Source organism: Anser brachyrhynchus, assembly GCF_964034855.1.
Source record: "Anser brachyrhynchus genome assembly, chromosome: 3".
Lineage (NCBI taxonomy): Eukaryota > Metazoa > Chordata > Aves > Anseriformes > Anatidae > Anser > Anser brachyrhynchus.
This window is the reverse complement of record NC_137696.1, coordinates 47,236,192-47,258,659: the sequence shown is the minus strand read 5'-3', so window position 1 is coordinate 47,258,659 and position 22,468 is coordinate 47,236,192. Positions and strand designations below refer to the sequence as shown.

Here is a 22,468-nt window from a genome sequence, read left to right as displayed (position 1 = left end):
GGTATTTGCACATATGAAACAGACCAAGTCTTGGCAGTGCCAGACAAGGTAATGAGGGACGAGGACCAAAGACTGTGGCTCGGGTCAGACATTAAGGGAAAAAAAAATAAAAATACACATTTTACTGTGGGATAAGGCAAGGTACCCAGGGAGGCTGTGCAATCTCCATCCTTGGAGGTCTGTAAGACTTGGCTAGACAAAGCCATAGCTAACCTGGTATAGTGGTGGAGGTAGTGCAGGAGGCTGGACAGGATGACCTCCAGACATTCCTTCCAGCCAACATTTCTGTGACAAATCATAAGTCCTATTAATTCATAGTAACTCGGTCACTGAAACAGCTTCAGAAGGAAATGTGGTTGCTCACAGAGAAACAAAAAAGTCTACGCATGTATGAAAAATGGACTCTGGGCCTTGCAAATCCGAGCAGGCCAAATGAAGAACATTCACTCAGAGATGAAGGAGAGTGTTTACTTTTCCGGCAATGTTGCCTTAGCAAGTTTAAAGTCATCAGATAACATGAAGTGAACAAAACCCAGCCTCGCTGAAAACTGGGAGTTCTCCATATTTCCTGCTCAGAGCTGGAATATAAAGCCCCAGCAATACAAGGCTCATAGAGGAGGGCTTTTTCAGACATTACAATACTTTATACAACATACTGGGGGTTAAAGATACTTTCAAAGGGATAGATCTTTAGCTGCACAGTTAACTGCTTTTGAATTCCAGAAAAGCAACTTTGTGCACATTGAACAAAAGTCTTACGGCTACTTCCAAAATAACCTAGGAATCCTGAACCTATTTGTTTGCCACTAGAAAAATTTCTACAGTCAAGTTTCAGACTGTGTCAGGGCTTTCAAACTGCCCAAAGTTTCTTGTGCTCCTTCTCCCTGTAGGAGACTTTAATGAGACAAAGCTGTTTACATTTTTTCAAACCCACTTTATTTCCTGCATTTCCAGCTGCAGCCCACAGTTTGCACTTAAGTACTGGCAACACCAGATTTTCCAGAGTTATCATTATATGACCACAAGCAAATCTTTCAGAAGATTTGTAGATAATTGGAAAGGATGCTATCAGTTTTATTTGTTTGCTCGCTGCTTACTGTACGTGCATTATGTGTTAGGTACAGTTTAAAAGGCTACAGCTGGACAGCAGAAAGGAAGGCGGCTTTGCTCTGGCATGCAAGCAAGCAGCTTGCTGCAGCACGCGGGGCAGGTGAAAACCACGAAGGTAGGGGAATAGAGAGCAGGGAGCCTGCAGGCTGGCTGGGGGCTCCCAAAAGGGATGGGAGACTTGCCTGTAACAAAGACTCACAAATAACCCATTGGGTGCCAGGGAAAATCACGGTTTCCTCAGGTGTCAAACAGGACCATGCAGTCCAGGAAGCTGCTCAAAGCTCCACAGTACAAACAAGAGGAAAAAACAAGCCTTTGCGGACAGAGAGTAAAGATTTATTTCTGAACACCAGAAAATTAAAAAGAAAAATTGAAAAATCTGTCTCCTTCAGAAGATCAGAGTAGCCCTGTCAGCAATTACCTTGCTCTCATCTTTATTCTAATCAAATCAAGCATTTGACTGGAAGCCCTTTTGATATTTCAGGCATATTCCCTTCAAGGAAAAGGTGCAGGTATATCTGCCTCTACACTCTGAGCATCTCAGTTTTCTGTCAGCACATATCAGCGATCTCAGTCTCATTCTAGCACTGACTAAGGGCTTCATACCATTAACAGTAAGTGAGCATTTCCACGTCATTTAAATAAAAATGCAGCTTGGGTATTTCTGAGAATTTTCCTTGAGGTGAAAAATAGTGATTTTTATGAAGGAAATTCATAACATTTCTTTTAAAATTTGGACGAGTCATTATCACCATATTGTTAGCCATTCACTGTAATGTGGTTTGCTGTCTGCATGGCTTGACAGAGAACACATGGAGCATTCAGGAATTATACACTGGCCTGTTAAATATGCAAGCCTAGTCATTTTTCTATTTTTCTCTCCGTGAAGATTATTAAAGCACCTCTATGCTGTTATAAAAATGTGTAAAAAGAATGCTCATCTGTGATAGTCTGAAGATTCATTTCACCTTATCTTAGATTTCTTCTATTTCATGCTTGTTTTATAACAAAAAAAATCAGCAGCTGAACAACTCCAGGCTGCTCTGCAATAACAAACTAGGACAGATCACAAAGGTACCTATACACAGTCTTAGCAAGAATCCACTCTTGAAGTATCCAAGAGGATTCTACACATGAAACTTAATAAGGCTATTTATAGATTATGAAATTCTCCTGTCAGCATCCCTTTAAAGTTTCTCAGCATAAATATCAACTGTCTTGCCGGACAATTGGCGAGACGTTAGGAGGCTTACTGCATGCTGTGCTGCGAAGCTATCTAGTTTTAAAGAGCAAATGACTCATTTAATAGATATGGTTCTGTTGAAAGAACATTCTCCAGAGCTTAGTAAGATGTTTAAACCACATTAACATTAGAAATCAATGAGCCAAAAGACTGGACAACTGAGGTCATGGTTAATGAAGACAGGCTTCAATTTTATTTTCAGATCCTGTTTTGGTCTAATCACTTGACCTCATTTTTAAACATGGTCTGGATGTAATTCACCATTTCAGACAGAGACTGATTGTTTTTCCCACTTTTACTTTCTTCAGCAATTTTAATGATATTAAACCTGATTTACACCAGAGGAATTGAATCATATTTGCTGATATTTTCAAAGAAATCTGCCACCCAATACGCACACGCCCACAAAACACAATCCAATTTAATGCTGCCATTTAGAGCATTTCTGGGTAAATGATGTATGTCTGCTGGTGGCTATGTGACATTAAAATACATAGGAATGAGCCCATTGTTTGCGTTCTGAGTGGTAGATGACTCACTCCTTATTGTCCAAGCCAACGTGGACTGCAATTGATGAAATGGCATCTTCCCCACTGGAAACAAGGTTGCTTCTGGTCTGTATGCTGACTGAAAGCACATTGAACAGTTTTTATATTAGTTAGTAATTATATTTATGGTCCCATACTCATAAACATTTCAGCAAATAGGCTATGAATTGTTTAGGTGACAAGCCACCTTGACCCATCCACAAGTTCCTTTTTGAGCTTTATGACAGGAGAAGGCACAGAGGGGAGAAAAAAAAAAAAGGATATTTGTATCTTTAAAAACTGTATTTCCTACAAAACGAAGATAGTGCAAGTCTGAAGTAGCTTTTTGTTGTGTGCATATTTACACTGAACCCGCTACTGAGAAACTCTTAGCTCTTAGCAGACAAAGGGATGACCAAAAATCTAGAAGCTATGTGACAAAAGATAGTCACCAGTCATAAATTTCAAATACAGATTCATTTGAAATCTACTAGGGAACAAACTTGAGCCCAGCAGCTTGAAGTTGCATGCTTTTAGCACTATTGCAAAAATATACTTCCTGGAGCACTGTTCTCACACACAAAAGAAACATTTATTGTTTAAAAGAAACACCGTGTCTTGGGTTTGTGAAAGGAACATCCATCATCTTGAAAGAATGTCTTTAGAGAGAGAAACACAGCCTTGATGAGGAGAATGCAGATCTCTCGGCTTTCCAAAACAAAAAAATCATAAAAATACACTACCTACCAAAGCTATGCCTGAGCTGAAATAGCATTAGGAGTAATGAAAACCTCAGATGGGTACACTAGTATTTATTCCTGGACAACCCTAGTGTCGCATATTTATCCTACTAGCAATAGCTTTGGTCACTCAAATAGTCACACATTTTCACCAGTTTCAAATAGAAACAAATATGAAAAGGACTGAGCTCCTAACACTTTAGATTTCAGACTAACCAAATACCCCACGTCAGATATTAAGCCTGAATATTACAGACCTTCTCCCACATTTCTGGTCAGGGCTAACTCTTTCTTGAGGTAGTCTGACAATTGTTTTCTATGTTCCAAACAGTGGCTTTACAAAAAATAAGCAAGATACATGAATATTTATAGTTTTATTAAAATTCTAGTCTTTGGACATATTCATTTGTCATCACTAACAACACAACTCAAATATTGCCGAGGATTACTATTAGTGTATTTTGCATGTCCCACTTTCTGGCATGGTACGTTTCTGCCTCCTTACTCTCTATCATCTCTCCTCAGATTTATTGCAAAATGCTTCCAGCTGCTCTGCAGACACAAGGACCCATGAACTGATACAACAGAATATGCAATAATCTTTTGGGCTTTATGACATTGGTCAGAAAATACCCATCTGCTGGCTTTCAGCCTTTGAGATTTAATGATTTGCTATTTTATAACGGGAATACAGAAAAACAAAACAAAAAAAACCCATGAAACAGATTTATAACCTTTCTGCAAAACTAACACATTCATATTACTCACCTATCAGCCTCAGTTTGTTCCAATTAGGACAAGGTCGATGTGACTTTTACTAGATGAATTCTATGATACTATATAGCAAAGAAGCCTTTCAATATCAATGCTTAGTGGATGAAAAAGGCTCACATGCCTGAAAAATGGAACAAAGGGCATAAAATTACTTCCCTAGAGAAGTCAATGAGATAAATAAGATTCCAACACTGAAATGTTTGATACCTTCAAGTGATTTCTAAAGTGAAAGGGTATGAGCAATTAAGCCCACTCATTCCACTCTCTGGTCCTGCTACTTCCCCATGATTTGGTGCAACAGCCAGCAATGTTCTCTGCCTATCTGAAAGGAAAACCAAAAGAAAACCTAAGCAAATGTGTCTGCTCCCCCCCCCCCTTTTTTTTTTAATTGATTCCCTGATGAAGATATTAGAAACTGCTAGATACGGTTATTTTAGAAATATACATTTTTGACTGGTGGCTTAACTCATGACTCAAAAATTATTCATAAAGCTAGCGATGTGGTAAGACACCGAGTGTCTAAAGAGACTGCAAGAGAGCAAAGATTTACATTTTGCAAGGCTGGAATGTACCTCTACCACTTTCTTTTTCTAGAGCCACTGTTATGAGAAGCATAGGAGCAAAGACTGAAAAATGTTTAGGCCTTCCTTCTCTATGGCTTTGTCTAAACCCACACAAACCTGTCTCCACTGTCCAGACCAGGGGTCTATTGCAGCTCACTATGTGTACCTTCTGGCTCATGTGCCATTGGATTCTGCTTGAGAGAAAAGCAAGTGAATGTGCTAGGAGAGAGAAAAATAAAGGCCTTGTAGGGAATCAAATGAACACAACCTGTCTGCATAGAGAAAAGAGCTGAGATTAAGATTTATTTTTCCTGGCAAATTCATTTCTTGGATTCCTAAAGTACACATTTCCCCCTCGGTTTGCATAATCTGCTCCCAAATACACAGAAACAAGCTTTTGTCTGAAAAAAAAAAATTGCTTTTGAGTTGAAAAGACATTCTTTTCCTTCTAGTCTTTGCTGTGGAAGAGAGAAGCTGGGGTAACAAATAACTTATTTGGCAATAATTAATGGTTCAGATGTTTTCAAATCACACACCAATTCCAGGGTTCCACTGAATTTCTTAGATATCAGAACCAAAGTCTAATTTCAGAGTATTTGAGAGAGCTCATGAAATACTGCTGCAACAACATCGTAACACATATAGCAACGTTTTTACAGACTGACAATTGTTATTCTAAGAAATTGCTCTACAATACACTAGCATGTTTATGTTACAAGTAACTTAAACATTTCTTTCCAAAACAACTGGATTTGGGGCACAAAGAAAAGATGACCTAAGTTCAGAATTTATATGAAATAATGCACAAGATGTATAAAGATTCTGTATAAAGCTATCACATGCCTACTAACAGTAAGCACAGAATAACTAAGCTCTCAGGGACAGAAAAAAATAGCAGAAATTACTGCTGATTTTTGTAATAGTGGTCTCAGAAAAAAGCACATACATAATAAAATGCAGTCCACAGCGTGAGAAATGTCTCAATAAGGATCCCTTCAATAAGGATCTACATACAAATCAGGGTGCCACTTTTAAGGCAGAAGTAAAACATTTGGTAATCTTGCCATGGTTTGTGTTTGTCACTTTTACAGAAGTAAATACCTGAGCTGGTTGGTTTGGTTTCTGCATCTTGGTATTTCACAGCATTGCCTGCTGTGCTGGTAAGACTTTGTTGACATCTGAAACACTTCCATATTACTGTTTTAAGTTCAGATCACAAAAGCGTCTTTGAAGTAAATTTCCAAATCCTCCCCACTTACTGTGCTTTGGTTCATATGGATTGGATTTATTGCACAGAGCCTGGCGTCCTTCCAGATAAAACTAAACCAGAGCCCACCTACTGTATGATTGCAGCCACCAAAGGCTGTCCAGTCATGGGACTGCACAAGAAAGAGCCTGGCAGATCTCCCATCCCATCCCCCAAAGCATAGGTCATCAACACTAAATTTTTCTAGTGCTCCACACTAGTTGCTAACATAGACTTAGCCTTTGCCTCCACATGTCTAGAAGAGGTGTTTTTATTAATATCTCCAAGTATTATTCTTAAAACATCAGATAACTGAAATGTCCAGTTAAATGCACTTTACTTATGCCAAACCTGAACCTGTATTATGGTGTGTAATAAATATTGCATCCAAACATCATTAAAACAGTAACAGCCAGGTGAAAAACTTTGTTCCACAGTGATAACCACTTGAGGAAGAATCACATGCCCCTGATGAAACTACCCCTGTGAGGAAGTGGTCAGCAAAGGCATTAAGAGATTTGTAGACAGTTTTTGCTTTTGTAAACAAAGTGGTCTCTATTGGTGGGAAAAGAAGAAAAAGAATTACTGGCAATCCTTGCTGCACAGGTAATTATAATAATGCTTATTTTCAGTAACTGATAGAGACAAATGCTGAAATGAATATTGGACTACAAACTCTTACACAAATCTAATAGCTTTCCTTCAGAAAAAAAAAAGCTTATTCTGAAGGTCATTTCAGTTAGCACAGCTTCTCAAAGAGGCCAGTCCTCACAGAAACATTTTCACAGACAAACTGTTAAAGTTGTTCAGCACTGCTGTTTTGGCAAGGTGTCCAGCCAGATGGGTTTGCTAATGACTCTTGTAAAGTGTTTAAATCAGAATCTAGTGTAACACATGACTGCCATGTTTAATTACTCTAAGTTAATACAGCTTAATGGATATAGCTGGGTAGATAAGAGTCAGTTTTTGATGAAAAATACAAAGGTTTTTCCATTTCAATATAACAATACCAAAGCCTTGATTTGCTGCCCATGTAACCTTTCCTAAGAGCAGTTATTCAGAACAATCATTATAGCAGGAATAGACATTTGTTCAACTTACGAACCATTTCTTAGCCAATATAACAAACAATGGATACAGAATTTTATTTGCATCAGTTGAATATATACTGTAACGATTCTACTATTTTCTGTAGGCTTGCCTGTATGCATTTAGCTGCTGAAAGGAAACTGGAATACAACCATGATTTGGAACCATTTTCTTTTTTTCGTTATTGAAGGATAACTTCAAAGGTTCTTGTTAGCTTCATTTCATTTTGTAAACTTGCATTTCTTTTTTGGAGTAGATTTAGTACATATAGCTCAATACTACACACAAAACTGTAGCAAAAGAGGAATAAAGCAGTGAAAGCTATCATCAGTCTGCTTTCACATCTCACATATGCTAACACTGCAATCAAATCTTCAATTGCAGATAGAAGAGGATGGCAACCTATCTGCTGTTGTGATTAATGTAAAATAATACACGAAAACTAGACACCTTTTGAAAAATATTTCTTTAGAACATATTCCGCAGTAAAGCAGTTTCTCTCATAGGTCACTAAATCAATGCCTGTGAACAGTCGAAATAGCTTTTTGCTCCTTGACCTGTGAAGCTACCTCCTCAGTTATAGCATAGGCCAAATCAAAGAAATCCACTTTGATAATGGTGACGATTCCTCATTGTTAACGATGGACTGATTGCTCGAGGGGTTTGGACCGTCTCCGGATTGAGAACCTCGATGGTGAGCTGAATGGAAACCTGAGCTAGTGACAATGGTTGTAGATGATACAAGATAAAATAATTTTTCAGGTTTAGATTTTTAACATTTATTAAAAAAGCAGGATGTATGTTCATTTCAAATTAAACAGTTAAAAATGTTAAAGCATACAAACAAATCAATTGTGTACTAGCAGCATCCAATTGTTAGAATTTTCTAGAACTCCTCAGTACAGTCTTTGCAAGCTAAAAATATTACAGCTTGCAACCAACTGACCTCACCATAGTGCAGATAAAACAAACTTTATAAAATCAACAATTTAAGGTTAAATAAGCTTAAATAAAGGTGTTAAATACAAGACACTTGATCAAAGCTTCTGTACAAAGATAAACAAATTTGGCATTGTACAATTGATTGGCTGGCTCACACCATACATGATTCCAATAGTTAAGCAATATAACTGTTTAGCTGAACATCAACTATACAAAAGTAACTGAAGTTGGGAGTGGGCTAACCCCAGTGAGCCATTTACAAGGCATGTGAATCTTTAGAAAATCAGAACACTGTTTATATTCAGGCACCATTTGTTCCTGCAAATAAATAATCTCTAATGTATCTGCATCCAAACTAGTGTTAAACACATCAGTGCTAACATTTTATAAACACAGCTTTTTGACTATTCACTATACCTCCATTCTTATTGCTATGACAATGTGGACCGTGGAAATAAAACTACTGTACATACAAAAAAATAGAGCACCTTTTAAACATTAAAGTATATGTCTGGTTATTCTTTTTATCTTACAATACTGAAGCCCAAGCTAATGTAAATTGCTTTAACATCTTCACCAGCGCACCTGAAATGAAGGAACTAAAACCCCAGATATTCCTCTTCAGGCAAGCCCTAGCCAGCGCATCTTCTAAAAATGTCTAAAATGACACTAAGAATTTTTTTTACATTCATCTTCACACAAACAAATATCTGCTATTCTCTGCTTTCTTCATATGAATTTAAAGACAGATTATCACAGTTCTCCCTTTTTCAAATGAATAAAGCTGGATAGAGAATGTAGCAGAAACACCTAAAATGGATTGTGAACACAGTGAAATTATTATCCCGCTAATCAAAAAAATACAGCTGTTACATTACAGCTGTTACAAGTAAGTATTTTCGAAGGGGGTCCAGCCATTAGGATTTTTTGTCTATTGTATTGAAAAACCATTCTGTAAATTTCCTCAGTTGAGCAGCTGCTGTTTGAGACTCCTCTTGAAGTCTCATGTTATCTTGTCTCAGATGCTGTACCTCTGCTTGGAGAACTGCTTTGTCCTGTTTTTCCTGGTTAATAAAGATACAAATTGAAAAAAGCGAATAGTCATGATTAGAGCAATTCTTTTTGTTGCTATTATTTCTCTGCAAGTCATACAAGTTATATTTTGTTGAGCTCCCTAATCCATTCTGACAACTAACTCTAAGCTGATTCCCAAAATATGCTCCAAGTACCTTATTCATTCTAGGGTATGTTGTTTTGAAACTAATGCAATCTAAAAAGAAAACTAGATGCTACTTCAATACAAAAATTCTAGGAATTCATTCAATTTAACAAAAACTTCAAGCACTAAAAGGATGAGAAGACTTTGAGTATTACAGATAATATGTGAGAGCCCAGGAAGAAACAAAATTATCTACTTTCAAAATCTTCCCTATAATGATTATTTTCTGAATAAATGCAAGTCTCATTTCTACCAGTCCTGGTAATGTTTCCAGTTCAGGAATTAGATAGCAAATGAGACAAATCAACTCACTGTCATACGATCAAGACACCACAAGGCAACAAGGATGACAAATCTAGAGTGTTAACTGCTTAGAAACAGAACCTGCATGCATATCCCTATCCTTTGTCAAATCCAAGGTACCATAAAATGGAGATAAAGTACCTTATTTATTCTGGGGTATGACTATAGGTAGGACAATTTTATTTTGGAGTAGTCAATGACCTGTAAACAAGTCAGCCTTATAGCAACTTGTCTGTGTAACCATTCCCACAGGAATTTCTGCACTTCAGTGTTCTGATCAGCCACGAGGCTCTACTATTCATTAATTGTCATTATGCTATCTATTTGAACTGATGCACTTTTTTCAAACCTTTAATGAACTCTGCATAGAAATCTAGCTATTAAAACTACAAAGTAATAATACCATTAATGATCTCTTACCTTCCTCAGGTCAGTTTGTAGTTGCCGGAGGATCACTTCCAGCTGGTTAACTTTTCCAGTCAGAGTAGTTGGAGCATGCTCCCTATAAAGTAAACCATTATCTTCACTCCAGGTCACTTAAAAACAATTTTCTCCCCCATTTTCTCCCCCAGCTTTTGCAGAATAAGACTTTCAGGAATAACAGAGAAAACAAATTAGTTTAGGAATAGTTTGGGAATTAAAGATAAAAACAGCAGTAGTGGAAAACTATTACCAGAACATAAACCTATTGCTGTAATATCTGAAATATGACAACCTCACATGCAAACCTAGAAGAAATTAAAATAATTTTAAGAAGGAATGTAGGTATTATTTGCACATACCTTCACAGTGCAAGTCAAACTTGCTGCTAAATGTTGTGCTGAGCACATTTGTTAACAAGCTGCTTTCAGATAAGGACTGTACTAATCTGAAGCAAGCTGCAGCAGTAATTATTGTAAACCAAAAGAGCTGTTAGAATTCTTTTGTCTGGTCTGCAGTTGTGTCATTTCCAGTAAAAGATAAACCTACAGCTTTACAGAGACAAATATTTTGCTTAAAGGTCAAAACATATGAAATATTGCCACAGGTTAATCAAATGCATGAGTGAAGGAAAATACTGAGAATAGCTTCTGTTTCCTGTATGACGACAAGCACTGTGGGAGACAGTATCACATACGTTATAGATGAAATTAGCCGTAACGTGAATTACTTTGTCTAAAAGAGAGAATCTGAAGAGAGAGTAGCTTTATATTAAGAGCTGAATCAGCTGTTTCATGCAAGTGCAAAAATCAGACAGATTTGCCCATGCTTGAAGTGGAACATCTTTTTTAAAAGTCTTTTAAACGCTATTGATCACTTGGCTGGTAAAAAATGTGGACTTAGAAGTCGTTGAAATAAATGCGTTTAACCATGTAAGTTAATTTGTGTAAAATTGCTTCAAATTATAATGTGATAGCCTAACAAGCAAGAAGACTAAAAGCTTTCTTTTTCCTCCATTTCCTGTTCTTCCACTCCTGCAGCTGAAGAGCAAAACTAATCAAAGATGTTTTTCTTCTAAGGTGTGCTAATTGACAGACTTTGCTCCTCAATCCCTCTGTTTTTAAAACAAGTATACTTCCCACAGCAGAAAAAACAGGGATAAAAAAAAAAAGATAATCTAATCCTCTCACAGACCACTGGGTATGAAGAATTTGGGCAGTTCCCACAGTTTTCAGTTACAGATTCTCTTGATTCATTTCTCTCTGTGTAAATGAAAAACTATGGATTTGCAAGTAGCATTTTTTCCCTGAACATGAACAATTGCAAAAGGTAAGTTCCAAGGTCTGAGATGTTTGCTGCAGATAAGGATGTTATATACTACAGAGCTGAGCTCCTGTCATCAGTTCTATCCAGATGAAAAAAAGAAATAAACTATTACTGTATAGGAGAAATACCGTGAAAAATTTGGCTTTCAGGTGCAATAGATCAGTGCAGGTTAATTGACTTAAACTCTGCATCAACCTGCACTCCGCACTATTCTCATGACAGTGCTTTATCTGGCTATACTACAAATTTCCTAGATGGAACTGGTCTGAGGTTGGTTCCAAGAAACAACACTTTTCAAAAGTAAAGTGAAAGTGTGATCAGTCTGCCATCGAATAACAATGAAACATGCATACAGACAATTTGACATCATGCTTTTTGAAATAAAATAGTAAGACACATTTACATAGTTTCTAAGTTTCCTGTTATGATCATATAAATAGCAAAAATACTTATGGAAAGACTAAGTTGCTGCTCACACAAGCAAAGTAGTGTGCATTACACACAGATTGCTTTGGTAGATTGAGACTCAAAGACGAACTGGACTCTGTCCAGTAGCTTCACAATCTAAATTAGGACTGTAAAATTGTTAGGATTTTAGTTATTTATGGAACATATTATGCAAGACAGTGTCACTGAGTGGATTGTTGATGTTAAAAAGCTTGTCAATTCCCTATATGCAATATCTGTCAGCTGAATAGGAGTAAAAAAGCTTTCTTAACTTCCATAAACCAGTAGTTGGACCAAGACAGTTCCATCCAATGTCTTATTTTCTTCCTCGGGTCTTGTAAATACAATGTGCTAATTTCAAACAGTTTCAACCAAACTAAACTTCTTATATCCAAAGATCATACGATAAACTATATCACTACATTCTGAAAAGGCAGTGTTCATCCCTAACATATCAATATCAAATGTAACATTAGAATCACTTCAGCATTCTAGAACACTGACCTGAACAAGAATCTCTCCTACCCATTCTCCTTATACAGAGGACAGAAAAATGGGAAGGTTTTTTTAAATGTAGTACATTTAGTTTTAAAACCTGCACATTTTCAGAGCAGTGGTACTCTGCTTTCTATACTCTTCTGATTTCTTTCTTTACATTAACGTGTTGACACTCTCCTCTCTTTTCTCCACTTTTTGGCTGCCCAAATTATCCATTTTGTCCACTTATGTCTTTCCATTTCCTTCTACATGCCCTCCCTTTGACAGCATTAAAGTTAGGGAAAAGGACATGCATCGCTTTCTTTCTGTTGTTCTGGGGAGTGTGTGTTATATTCCAACAGTAATGGGAACCTCTGTCCTACATATATTTTTCCTGTATCACCTCTATCACAAGAAGGAAGAGGGAGAAAGAACTCTCACCACCACGTAACATGCAACATTAGGAGAAAATCAGTGGTTTTTGTTGTTGTTGTGTTAAGAAACATGCTTTAATTTTGACATACCCAGTAGCCTCGAGGAAATCTTTTCCATCTGTGGGACTCTCATCCAAAGGTAATTCTTGTGTTCCTTCCAAGCCCTGAGCTTGCTGCATATCATCCAAGGTACAAAAAGATGCTACTCTCTGATCTGTAAAAAAATAAAAAAGTAAGATAAGGATATGTTTAAAGCTAGATATATAAATATATATAAAATAAAAGGCTGTATTACAGCCAGTATCCTGGTTCAGTTCGACAACAGGATGTAGGTTTCTACATCACAGCTTCGAATACAATCAGCAGATGTAAAGTATATTCCAAGTAGTTGGCTTCCCCACATCTGCATCCAAAGGCAACCTCAAAGCAATTTTTTTGTGTCTCATATTTGTTTGGACCAGTTAAGGCTGATACGAATAGTAAATTGGTCTTGATGAAATCCACAAAAAACAGCTTGAGAACTCAGGGCCACAACCAATGACAATAATTCAATGAAAAGATTTGCATTTTCCATGGACTTAAAGCCCTCAGATTCCTCAGAAATCTGCACTGTTCATTTTGTACCATTTTGTACTGTTTACTATAGTCTCAAGCATTTGCAGAACCTATTGGCCATCTGCATACTTAAAAAGCAACAAATTCATATTAGTTTTTAATCAATTGAGGTTTCTGTTATATATATTACCAAGGCACACTATTACCTGCACTGGATTCCACTAGAAAGTAATCTAACAAGCATCTAAATAATTACCTATGGATATACAGTGTGGTTGCCAAAATACATCAGTCACCACGTAATAGAATTATGCCATGCAGATCATCATTGCACAGAATGGGAGTAAATGATGCATTCATTAGGATTTAATTTGTCTTCTATAAAAACATCCGTATTCCGTGGAGATCAATTTAACTTATTTCTGTCAAACAAAATCCATGTCTGTAGGTTTGTATAAATTCAGGTGACAACATGCCTGCCTTGCCCTTTGTCCCCTTGCTCTACCACCCCACAGACCCAAAGCTTGCATTGTCATGCAAACGTGCAAACATAGGAAATATTAAAGAAAGTTTACAAAAGGTAAAAGTCATCAATCCCAGATCATCACCTAGAAACGGCGTGTGATGACAGAACGGCCCAAGTTCTTCATCTGAGTCAAAACCTGGAATAAGATTTAGAATGTTCCTATAAACAAGACAGTCCATCTCCACTAAAGTAGCTGTGGCCCTTATGTAAAGTTCACATGATGAATACTCCCAGGGAAACTCATGCTGGCTCTCACCACCAGCCTTGCAAAAACATTTTTACACAACACCAACATTACAATAAAGCATGAGATGGCACACCCAGTGTCTCTAATAATAATACTCAGTACTGTGACACACAGCGTGACAATTTGGCACGACACACAAAGAGACAATCCTCCAAACCCTAAGAACCTAAACAGCAAATACAGGCCACACCATTTTAACTAGGAAGAAAAATTTGTTTTAATACTTGTACCAAATGAAAATAGGAAGCCAGCAGAAAACTGTTCAAAGGCATTTCTTAATGAACATTTTTTAAAGGAATAGCAAAGAGTAACAGTTCATTTTATTACATAAGGAAGAAAAATTGGATGCCATCGTTTACCCAATTTTAAAGACCACAGATCATTTCCTCCGATTTTATCCTTATTTCTGACTAGGCTTTGGCAAATATGAACACAATTTTTTCATGTGTTGACAATAAAGTAAGAATATAATTTTAAACACGATCAATTTGAAACATATTAAGTGGGATAGATTTAATTAGTATAGATAAACTAGGTTCCCAACTTGAACACAATATGTACGCTAGAAACAAGGCTTTGAAAACTATCAGCCTGACAAGGGTATGGGTCATAAGTTTGAAGTACATATCAAATAATCAATTTCACTTCTGTGGTATTCACATTTTCATTACCTTTTGACAGAAGAAAAGAAAGTCAGCAACAAATGTTATGTTGCTATTTTTTCTATGGGCACAAATAACGTGATGTGTGACATTGCATCTCACAGGCAATTCTACTGTAACATAAAAACATGAATTTTACTTCCACTGCGGAGTAAGCCTAATTAAAGAGAACGGCCACTTGTCTGGCGTATTTTGTCAGCTGAGAATATGTTTTGTCAGTTTATTCAGGAAAATATCTTTCTCCTGATGGATAAAAGCAGGTGTAAAAATAGATGCATGCAGCTGTTAATGAAACCGCACAAGTTTAAAACCCATTATTTTAAAATATTTTTATATTACACAACAAAAATACAAAAACATGGGTGCTTGCAATGAAGCTTAATGTGTAGATTGACTCTTTCTTCCTTGTATATTCCATAAAGAACTTCAACTGTAGGTCATTAAAAATAGTAACTCTTAGAATAGGAAATCAATTATTAAAACTTTTCTATTTACATCATAGATTTTTCAGAAATTCTTATCTTTATAAAACTTGAAACCATATTATATTCCTCAGGTGAGGAACAAGTCACTACATGGCCATTAAAAAATAGAAAGTCTCCAAACACACAGCATACTATGTAAATTCCTGCGTTGCTCTTCAAAGAACAGCTACTTAATTTTCAAAAGCCTGGTTAGCGTCAAAATCATTCTCTGAACAAGTTTGTGACAAAAACTTTTGTAACAACTCGTACATCAACAAGATCCTTGAGTAGCAAAATATTTTTCCTTTGAATACTTTTCAAGCACTTTAAAAGATATTTTTATTTTTAATAACTATATCATCTCACTGATCTCCACACAAGTATTCATGCCTAGCAATAGTTTCAGCAGTTCACTATTTAAATCAGAAATGCTTTTAAAGCTCAACTGTGGTCAAAATTGAACTTGTGCTTCAAAGAGCAAAATCTCCCAACTGATTCTGTTTTCATATGTTCTTAACAGAATTGGCTTGACTCTATCCACAAAAATGAAATCAAAGCTACTTTTTGCTGACAGTTAATTTTTTGATAGAATAATCAAGGGTATTTCCGACTATGATACTGTAGGTATAAGTTCTGCTTCTTCCAAATTATGAGGACACCTCCTATTCAAGTGGTATGTGCATGCTAAAATCTCAGAGCTCTAATTTTATCTGGGACATTCTTACCAAACCATACAAAGGACCCATGCATAGAAAACTGTTTGAGAAAACGGTTCTCCAATAGTCTCAAAATGAGGCTGAGAGAGTTGAGGCTGTTCAGCCTGGAGAAGAGAAGGCTTTGGTGGAGACCTTGTACCAGCCTTCCAGTAACTAAAGGGGGTCTACAGGAAAGATGGGGAAATAACTATCAGGGAGCATAGTGATAGGACAAGGGGTATTGTCTTTAAACTAAAAGAGGGAAGATTTAGTTTAGATGTTAGCATGAAAGTCTTCGTTCAGAGGCTGGTGAGGCCCTGGCACAGGCTGCCCAGAGAAGCTGTGGATGCCCCATCCCTGGAGGTGCTCAAGGCCAGGCTGGATGGGGCTTTGGACAACCTCGTCTGGTGGGAGGTGTCCCTGCCCGTGGCAGGGGGTTGGAACTGGGTAATCCTTAAGGTCCCTTCTAACCCAAACCATTCTGTGATTCTATCATTCCACAAAATGTACTGGTGTTTGTACAAAAGCTTAAGCAACTGTTGATTTAGCAAGATGAGGCAACAGCTGCATCTGACTTTCAGGTAATAGAATTGTACAGCTGTAGCCACTCAGAATTTCAGTCTAGATTTTTCATAGTTTCAGCCCACTAACAAAGGCCAGGAAAGAACTCCAGACATTTTCATGTACTGCAAAGCACAAAAGGCTGAAATAAGTATAGTGCATGAAGCATCCCTTTCACTATTAAAGCTAAGGTTATCCACATACATTGACATATGCATGGAAGCAAAACAGAGCTACACAGGCATGCATTAAAAATTACCAAATGCTAAATGAGTATTTTATTTATCTAACAATTTAAAATATAATTATTATTAAAATAATTCTCTCTTGTTGAATGCTTCACTTCTTTCTCGTTATGTTCTGTGTAGCATTACTCGCATTAAGCTACAAAGATTTTTAAATGGAAATATTAAAATAATATTAATTATAGTAGCACAGATGTTTCTGCAAAGATAAACTGGCATTAAGAAATACTACACTCTGATTGGCGTGGCTAGCAGATGCTCATAAAAATAACCTGGAAAATAATCATAAAGCGAAACCACCTATTTCAATGAACTAAATTAGAGATATCAGAAGGATTTTCTTAGGTTGTTAATTCCTGTAATATGATTTACAAAACACTATTCTTTGTAAAGCAGAATACAACCAGCTTAAAGTAACAAAAATAGTAAAAAGTTCTATTTGCCATAATAATTTTTATGTTTGGGTCAACCCTTTTCTATAACGACAGTAACAGAAGTAGACATCTAGGAAGACTTCACTTTTTGTTCCACAAGTCCTTTAAAAGATCCAAAATTAGCCATCAGCAAACATCATTAGCCAAAATTAGCCATCAGCAACACATTGAAAACCTGTCCTTCTTTTCTAACTTGTGGATCTACCCGAAGGATAATACAAAAACAGAATTAGAAAACAAAACAAACAACATATTCTCTCCTTTTTCTTTATTCTTTTCTGAGATTTTCCTTTTTCTTATTCATCTTTCAAATTTATTCTGTAAATCCCCGTACCTTTATCTTTACTCAGTTCAAAAAGTTACTTTATTTCTGTTTCTTACTCATATTCTCACTTCAGTTGCCCTCCCTAAACCCTCCTTTTTCTCTTCTGATGCACAGTCACATGAAGTTCTATTTTTTTTGTTTGCTTGAGGGATAGATACAAAGATATTACCACAATCAACTGCCAGCATGTCAACTGCTCCCCTGTCTCTCTGCAGCTACTACCAAAATAAAATACAGGAATGGAAGTAGCCTATCCATGTATGAAAGAAATTGAAGGATACCCCTTGCAACTGACCGCAGGAATTCTGAAAATCATCTCTGGATAAATATCAGGATCAAATCTATGTCCTGCAATGGAAGGCAGTGCAAATACTTAAAACAACATTGCACTGAACTCTAGCTTATAGATATTGACCCTCAGCAGAAACAGCTCAAGCAAAACCTCTTACAGATGCAGCTTCTGGAGCTTGGGGAGTTAACCCCTGCACAACTCTTCATTGCACTTCAGAGACCCGTCCACATAACAGTGGATTTTCAAGAAGAGTTTGAAGTAAGTATTCTGCTTCCCACAGAAGTTCTTGCCAAGCAAAGCATTAAAAATGAAATCCTCACAAAGTAAAAAAAGCATTATCATCACACTTTCAATTAAATCAGTTATGACTGCCTCATATTCTGTCCCTCAAACACTTACTCCACCCTTGCAGACCAGTTTAGAAACTGCTGTTCTACATAAGATCAAGGTGTCGGTAGGATAAAGGCTAATATTAATTATAATATTAATTAATGAACAAACTCCTCAACTGTTCAGGCGTGGGGGGAAGAGAGTTAGGCTAAAGTGAGAACCCTGTTCTCATTACATCCATGAATAAATTCTGAACACAGATGATGGTAGCAAAAATGTTACTACTGTATTTTATTCTTCATTCAACTAACTCCAACAAACAGCTCAAAAGGCTATATATAATATTAACCAGAATACAACAGCATTTTAAGACAGACAAACGAAGGACTGCAAGACCCATGTGGATTTTGAACTGATCAAAATGTCGAAGTTATCAATATATATATATATATTATATGTATATACAGAAATCAAAGGGAAAAAACTCTGACCTTGGAATCAGTTTGGTAATACTAATGAAATAATATTAAGAAAAGACCTTGTAGAAAGAAAAAACTAAAACGAAGCCTAGGTTCTAGAAAAGAATATGACTTAAATATCAGCTTGATAAAGCCAAACTAGAGATTAGTTTTAACATTAAAAACAAATGCTACCCATTTTTGATCCTTTTTATTGTATTTTTTTTGAGACCGTCCTATATAAAATGTGATCCCATTTATCAAAATAATTGTATATTAATCAGTTTATGATTTTTAGAATCATCTACTCTCTATTTTCCACGTTGACAGAATGCAGAACAGTAGTTCCAAGCTATTTTTAAATACTAAGTTGAGGCAACTCCTCATTTATCACCATTAAAATACATAAGGAAAAAGGATCTGCCAATTCATATCCAACCCACTCCCTCCCAGTGAATTTTTTATGATATCCCTATCAGTTATTCTTTTTTAAATGACTTTCAAATTACAAGACATCAGATAGAGAAAGTTGAGCAAGGGCTTAAAAATTCCACTCCTAGTCAAAAGTTTCAAGTTGCAGTACTATGAATCTAGTCAAAACATTTTACAAATCATCCAACATACATGCAGGCATCTCTACTGCAGAGTTCTAAACAGAAAAGAATTATGTTCCTTCATACAAAACTATTATTTACTGCTCAGATTCTTCTAAGAATTTAAAGAAAAAAGGAATAAAAAGTTTCCATCTTGCAACTCATACCATCATTTCTTCAGCTTTATCTACATATAATTGTATATATAAAATATGTATATAAAAAAAGATGTTTGCAACTAAAACCCAACAATATCCCCACCTCCCTATAACAAAGCACTGTGAATAGCTATGTTGTTTTACTTTTCTCTCTTAAATGAACACTCACATAATTCTTACCTAAATGACAATATTTTCATCAGAATATTAAATGGTAAAAGCAATGAAAATCTATTAAAGCTTTCAAATAAATCTAAAAATAGAGGAGCATAACTGGTACAGAATGACCTTTTAGATAGCTGAACTCATTTTCTGTTAGCATTTAAAAAAATTCTTCACGTACAAAGTTATAAAATTTGTCATTTACTTATCCAAATCTATTTTCAGTTGTTAAGATATCAATAACAAGAGCCAGGATGTTTTCTGAGCAATCAAACATACAAATGCATGGTACCAGTTGTTAGACTTTCAGCCTTACAGTACAGCTTCCTGCCAGCTACAACAGACATACGTGAGTAGTACTGAACAGTAATGAATACAGATAAAATTAATCACATTAAGAAAAAATACAGTACTTTTGATTGATAATCATCACTGTTGGTCTGTTTTTTGTTGTTTGTTTTGTTTTTTAAAGTTTTAATAATGACATTTACATTAGTATAGTAAATACTTGTCAAGAGTTTTTGATCAAATTGAAATTTAATCACTTCAGACTCAGGGAAGGAATCAGTACCAGAAATATTATTACCATGGTTACTTTTTAGATGAAAAAACAGAACACCTCATCACTAACTTAATAACCTGTTCTCCTCATAAAGTTGAGACCTGTACCTTATATTATATGTGATGATTGCAATAATTTCATCCTTATTCAGATACCTCTGACTTCTCATATATTCACTAGTGAGAGTAATAGCAGATAACAAATGTTGCAGACTTTAGGACAGACCCACGACCTAACCAAAACACTCCTCAGAAATGAAAGAACACAAACACACAACTTCATAGATAGATAGTTTCAAACAATGCAACCACTTATCTGTGTTTATACATTACATGTAGGTCTAGCTGCTAGAGAGGTGAATGAGGTTTTTTCTTAGTTAAACTGGTCTTATAATTTAATAGTGCAAACCTGGTTTATATCCTGCACCTCAAATTCTGCTACTGGAAGGTACAGCATACATTTTTGCTGTTTTACAAGGGCTTATTATGAAAACTGAGCACAGCAACATCATTTGTACTACACATACAAAGTTTATAGAGACGACACAATAAACCCAGATAAGCTGTTACTCACAGTCTCTTTATAAGCATCTAACTTATGTGCTTTGAATCTCACATTCAAAGCATCTGATTTTTTCAATTGACTACAGAGAGCACTTTGGTTCCTAAGTCACTGAATTGTATCTAAGATAGATACTGAGAATATCCAAATATCCCCAATTTTTTCAGTGACAATCTACAGCACTGAGAAGTAATACATCCAAAAGAACAAAAGGGCTTTGGAGGCAAACACTGGATTTTTGTAATTCAAAGTGTGGCTGTACAATATATATGTTTCTTTCTTAAAAAAAATAATAAAAAAGAAAATTTGCGTAGTGAACAGTGATCTTTATTCAGTTTTTCCTGTTACCTTCAAACGCTCGTGCAGCATCTACCAGGTGAGACCAGTCTAGCCCTGTGGCAGTGTCTGGCAGGGGCATCAGGCCAGGATCATTGAATTTGGCTTTATCAGATAAGGACCCATCTGAGAACCAGAATTCATCTAAACAATAAACACAATAATTAGTCTTCCTATAACAATGATGTACAGTTAATTTTGAAGCTATTATAACGAGCTGTAAAAAGCATGTATAAGCAATAAGTGCTCATGTTCACTTCTTTTTATCGTTTCCTGTTCAATATTCCATATGGGTGAAACTACTGTTAAATGCAAGCAGAATAAGATGGGGAGGGTTTCTACAGGTTTTTGTGACACCTTGCACATGATGAGTTCTTAGCATTTTGATGTGAATGCTGTGTGATTAGGCAGCATCCAGTCTTAAAGAATACCATACTAAACCTGAACACTGAGCAGAAAAGTTGCTAGATGCAGTTATATTTTAAAGAAGGCTGTGAACCAACATGAGATATTTATATGCAGAGTTGTATTGTGAAACTTAAATATTACAACTCCAGAAGCAATTTCAAAAATATTATCTGCTTTTCTTTAAATGAATTTGTAAGTTCTAGCCTATATCCAAAACTCACTTTCACATTGAAAATACTACCCTATTAACTTAATATTTTGTGTATCTTAGAATGCGAGGCTTGCATGCTGATCTCTAAGCTTCAGAGCGTGCTGTAACATGTTGTATACTGTAGGTAGTGTATACATTTCAATTAATGCACAATCTATAAAGTTAGTTCAAACATAGCTTTCAGTTATGCAGTCTTTCTAGAAAGATACCATTAGCATACATCATAGCAGAGATGATAATTTTCAAAATCTTAAGTAGTTTAACATTTCCATATCTTTCAACAGCAATCTTCACTTTGATCAATGTAAACATTAAAATAAGTATTGCTGAATAAGCATACGGATGTTCTTAAAATTGCATAAAACCCAAATAGATTATTTTAAACTAAAGTTCATCTTAACCATAAAGCTAGTGATGCACATATTGTCCTTTTATTAAATACTGTAGTCAAAACCAAAGAATTTTTGCTTTTATGATGTGTCTACTTGTATTAAATAAAAAGGTCAAAACAGTATTTTTCTTGAATATTTTGGAAGTACAGGACTTGTTTCTTCTTTCCATTTCTTTACTACTGATTAAGACTATAATAATTACTAGCAATGTTTTTGCCAGTACAATACCACACACAAAAATCAATGAAGGGAAAAATGCATGCACACAAACACTCAAGTGGAAGATACATTATAGTGTAAGAAAGTGGCATAGTGGCATTTTGTCATTGTCCTGATACCAATGATAAAAAACACCAAAGTCTATCTGAATGAAAGATTTTTGACCTAAAACTCCCAAAGCAGTAACCTATACAGAATGTTCTATTGCACAG

At 35.9% G+C, this 22,468-nt stretch overlaps 1 protein-coding gene across 5 annotated transcripts in view; it reads right to left on the bottom strand.

Annotated features, from left to right (window-relative positions):
* Positions 1-8,046: 8,046 nt before the first annotated feature.
* SIPA1L2 (signal induced proliferation associated 1 like 2) overlaps positions 8,047-22,468 on the bottom strand; it is a 138,749-nt gene continuing 124,327 nt past the window's right edge. For 2 of the 5 annotated variants that reach the window (XM_080584376.1, XM_080584375.1), the window contains exons 19-23: positions 21,039-21,170; positions 14,024-14,077; positions 12,951-13,074; positions 10,177-10,258; positions 8,047-9,298 (exon numbers count right to left, since the gene is read on the bottom strand). In XM_080584376.1, the coding sequence (XP_080440502.1) occupies positions 9,152-9,298; positions 10,177-10,258; positions 12,951-13,074; positions 14,024-14,077; positions 21,039-21,170 (539 nt within the window). In that variant the 3' untranslated portion in view covers positions 8,047-9,151. The remainder of the gene's footprint in view (positions 9,299-10,176; positions 10,259-12,950; positions 13,075-14,023; positions 14,078-21,038; positions 21,171-22,468) is intronic. The other 3 variants (XM_080584378.1, XM_080584377.1, XM_080584379.1) reach the window with 2 other exon arrangements.